The sequence below is a fragment of the Neomonachus schauinslandi genome, chromosome 1 (assembly GCF_002201575.2).
Source record: "Neomonachus schauinslandi chromosome 1, ASM220157v2, whole genome shotgun sequence".
Lineage (NCBI taxonomy): Eukaryota > Metazoa > Chordata > Mammalia > Carnivora > Phocidae > Neomonachus > Neomonachus schauinslandi.
The window spans coordinates 211,357,305-211,361,414 of record NC_058403.1 but is presented as its reverse complement, the minus strand read 5'-3'; the positions used below and the strand labels follow the sequence as shown (position 1 = coordinate 211,361,414).

Sequence of the window (4,110 nt, the reverse complement as noted above, 5' to 3'; positions counted from 1 at the left end):
GTGTCCATGCCAGTTTGGACGGTGCCCTTGGCCATACCCAGTGCTCCTGTGAGCCCAGTAGATAGGGTATCTTTGGTGCCAGTTAGGACAGTCTTTGAGGTGTCCAGACCTCCCTGGACAGCTCCTTTGGCCACATTCATGGCACTGGTCATCCCACTGCACACAGTGTCCTTGGTGCCCGTCAGGACGGTCTTGGTGGTGTCCAGGCCAGTCTGGATGGTGCCCTTGGCCATGTTCGCTGCCCCTGTCACCCCAGTGGACACTGCATCCTTGGTGCCTGTCAGGACGGTCTTGGTAGTGTTCAGACCAGTCTGGATGGTGCCCTTGGCCACATCCACTGCGCCAGTGACCCCAGTGGCCACAGTCTCCTTGGTGCCCGTGAGTGCAGACCGGGTCACGCCCAGGCCTCCCTGCACCACACCTTTAGCTGTGTCCACCATGTTGGCCATCCCAGAGGAGATGGCACCCTTGGTCTTGGTCATCTTAGAGCACACCGGGTCCTTTGCCCCAGAGGTCATCTGATAAGAAAGGACACAAGTGGTCAAGAGGACAGCTGGAGACACTGCACCCCAGACTTCATCCAAGCTGATCCCTCGTGTGCTTCAGGGAGGGGGACTGTCCCCCAGAAAGCCAGCCGCTCACCTCCCACCCCAACACACTTTCCTCTTGTGCTGGTATCCAGCCTCAAGCAGCCCTGTCCCAGTGGCAGATGGTCCCCATTGTTGATGGCAGGTCCCTACAGCTCCAGAGCCCTTGCCAAAGTGCCCTGAACTTGGGCTCAGTGCCACTCATTGAATGACATAGTGTGTTCACCCTGCCTACTCTTTACTTTTGGCAGCTTTCGAGCCTGGTTTCCCCGTGAGTGGGGAGACCAACTCACTCATTAAAAAGAACATCTTCAAGTAAGAGAGAAGAATCAACATTTAGAAGAGTAATACTTGCAAAAAGACAGGGACAAGTATTGGGTTTGAGTCATGGGATCCCGTCAGTGATTTTCATCATTTTTGACCTCCCAAAGGGCGGTTTCTCTAGTTAGTTGAACTAACAAAGGGTGGTGATGGTCTCAGAATGCCAGCAAGCAGTTTCAAGCACGAGCGTGCTGTTTGTAAGCCAGGGCTCCTGCACTGGGGTGCTTCTACCCTCCAGGGGACGCCGGGTGGCATCTGTGGATGTCTGGGCTTGCTGCGACTCGGGGGAGAGGGTGCTCCTGGCATCGAGTGCACCCTCCCTGCAGTGCCCGGGACGTCCCACAACCAAGACTTATCTGGCTCCAAACAGCCAGACTGCTGAGGGGGAGGAGCCCAGAGATTTTATTCTTACCAGTGCCTGCCTGCTGCCCAGCATCATTTCAAGTGGGCATTTGGGCTCCTGCCTACGGAGACCTGAGTTCAAATCTCAGCTTTCTGCTCCCCGCTAGCCCCTCGCTGTGTGACCTCAGGCAAGCCATGTCCCCTCTCTGAGCTTTGTCTAGAGCACGGTGGCTAAAACAGCGCCTCCTTCAAGGATTATGGAGGAAGGGAGTCAAGGTGCCTGAAGCACTTTGCAGGTGGTAGGTGCTCAATTAATGTGGGTCGAGAGAGGCAAGGAGTGGAGAGGAAGAGGGGGAGGGAACAGGGTGTGGCTGCCACGGTCTGTTTTAATCTGGGCCGGAGGGCCTCTGGTGTCCTTCCCCCTTTGCCTTTGCCATCTGGCTGAGCTGAGGACGGAGGAGTCCTAACAGGGCTCTGGAATCAGTCTCTCCGCTTGGCCAGGCCTTGGGGATGTGATAGCGCGCGAGGTCCCCATCATCGGGGCAGCCTCCACCTGCCCAAGGTTCAGGTACTACACTACCACGCCTCGCTGTGTGACCTTTGGCCGGTGGCTTGCCTTCTCTGTGCTTCAGCTGCCGTGTGGGGTACTATGGCTCCCTTCCTCCCGGGGCCCGTTAACCGTGAAGCAGCACGCAGAACGCACTGAGCCCAAAGCCCGACACACGGTGAGTTGCCCGTGTTTTTGGTCCCGTGATGCTAGACGGAGCCGGGGAGGTGGGGCGGGGGGCGCTCTCTGTTGACCACGTGGAGCCCTGCCGTGCTGATGTGCACACAGAAGCTCGGAGGGGAACCAGTACCTGGAATCCCACAGCAGGACACACACAGGCGTCTGCCCTCTGCTTGGCCTGTGACAACCCCTCGGAAGGCAGGAACCGAAACATCCCGGGAGGGGCCCCAGAAGGAGGTGGGGACCATCAGGCTCTGCCGGCGCCTCTCACCTTATCTGAAGGCGGTGGTAGCTTCTCCCCATGGGCCGTCTGCTCCAGGTTGGTGGCTGCTGGGGGGACAGGAGCTGGTCAGGCTACCGGGAAGGGCGAGGGACGTGGGCTGGCATTGGCCACCCTGGTGCCCGTTGCGCAATTGGTGGGCACAGCCTGAAAGGTCAGGAATGTCCCAGCCACCCTGCCAGGGACAGCAGGAGGGGACATCCACGGCCACAGGTCTGGCGCCGTCCCTGGCCCAGCGAGAGGCTCCGCTGACCTCCAGGGTCTCGGGCTCCTGGAGCAGAAGTTCTCTGGAGTTTTCCCTGCCCTGACACTCCCCCGAGGGGGACGGCAGGAGGACTCAGGGCCCCGCCCCCCGCCCCTGCCACTGCTGGCAGCTACTCGTCGGCCCAGGTATGTGGAGCAGAAGTCAGCAGCCCCAGGCTCCGGGCCCAGAGTAAGGTCCGGTCCAGGCAGCCGCCCCAAACCCACGCTCCCCTGCATCGGCCCCTCTGCGTGCCCCAGGGCTGCCCGAAGGGTGGAGAGCCCCCCCCAGGCTGTGTGAGCCCCAGGAAGCCAGCGCCCCTTTCTGGGAACCGGGAGGGAAATCGTCAATGAGCTCAGACATGGGGTACACCAGGCCCTGGTCCGTGGTGCATCAGAAATGGGGTGGGAGGCAGGGGAGGAGTCGAGAAAGTAGGGGACATCGCAGGGAGACAGGCTGTGTTCACAACCCCACTGTTGCTGCTTACGCTACTTTGGGCCACTCACCTGCCGTATTGATGCCTCAGTTTCCCCATCTGGCACTAAATGAGCATGCCAGCCCCATAGTGTCTACTGAGATGACGCTGACACATACGAACCGCCCCCAAATGGCCAAAAGCCCCCTCTGGGGGTTTCTTCCTGGGGCCCACCTCCAGAGCCCCTGCCTCCGTGGAGCTGTCCACTCACCCTCAGTCTGGGGCTGGGCAGAGGCTCCTGCAGGATCGGTGACTGGCTGGGCCTCTTTCGCTGAGCTGTGGGCGCTGGCCATTAGGTTCCGGGCAGAGCTGAAGCCAGGCAGGGACCCCAAGAAGCTCCCCAGGGTCTACATGGGGCAAGGGGCAGCGTTAGCAGGGCTGGGCCTTGGGGGCAGGGTGGGAGAAAGCATCAGACAGCCCTGGGTTCCTGTGTCACCTCACCCTTGTTCCTGGGTGACCCCAGGAAGGAGTCTTAGCCTCTCTGAGTCTCAGTTTCCTTGTCTGGGCAATGGGCAGAGTCAGCCTGCCTCCCGTACGGAGGAGAAGGTCATCCTTCGGGTCTCCAAAGACCTCTTCCTTCCACAGCCCCCATTTCACAGATGGGGAAACCGAGGCTCAGAGAGGGGCCACGGCTGGTTCAAGATCACACAGTAGGGAAAGGAGCTGAGGGTTGCTCAAGCCCCCCCCCCACTCCCCCCACCCATCCTCCAGCTAGGGACAGGAGGGAAGAGTGGGTTCCATGGCTCTCGGAGGCTTCCCACCCCACCTGGGAAGGCCCTCCGGACCCCAGTACTGTGGAGGTCACCTTGCCAAGGTTCTGGGGGGCTCCCAGGCCCTGGCAGGGATCTCCCCCTCGCACGCCTCCCCTTACCTTGCCCTTGGGTTTGGGAGGATCCCGTCCTCCTTCTTCGTGGGCGGACATGGTAATAAAACTCTAAGCAGCTGGAAGGGGGGCGGAGAGGGTGTGTGAATAGGGGGCCCCCAGGCCTCCTGCCCCACGCCTGTAAGCCAAGCGGCCCCCCGACCACACCCCCAGCCTCACCCTGGCATTGCTCACCTGGAGTGCGTGAGGGCCCTTCGGAGCCCCGGAGGCACAGCCCGCTGCCGGCTCCGCTGTCGGCTGCCAGGCCTTATAGG

General features: G+C 60.9%; 1 protein-coding gene across 4 annotated transcripts in view; it reads right to left on the bottom strand.

Moving 5' to 3' along the window:
* PLIN4 (perilipin 4) overlaps positions 1–4,087 on the bottom strand; it is an 8,913-nt gene extending 4,826 nt beyond the window's left edge. For all 4 annotated transcript variants that reach the window (XM_044917041.1, XM_044917060.1, XM_044917087.1 and 1 more), the window contains exons 1-5: positions 4,031–4,087; positions 3,845–3,915; positions 3,185–3,320; positions 2,249–2,307; positions 114–518 (exon numbers count right to left, since the gene is read on the bottom strand). In XM_044917041.1, coding sequence (XP_044772976.1) covers positions 114–518; positions 2,249–2,307; positions 3,185–3,320; positions 3,845–3,895 — 651 coding nt within the window. In that variant the 5' untranslated portion in view covers positions 3,896–3,915; positions 4,031–4,087. The remainder of the gene's footprint in view (positions 1–113; positions 519–2,248; positions 2,308–3,184; positions 3,321–3,844; positions 3,916–4,030) is intronic.
* Positions 4,088–4,110: the final 23 nt, after the last annotated feature.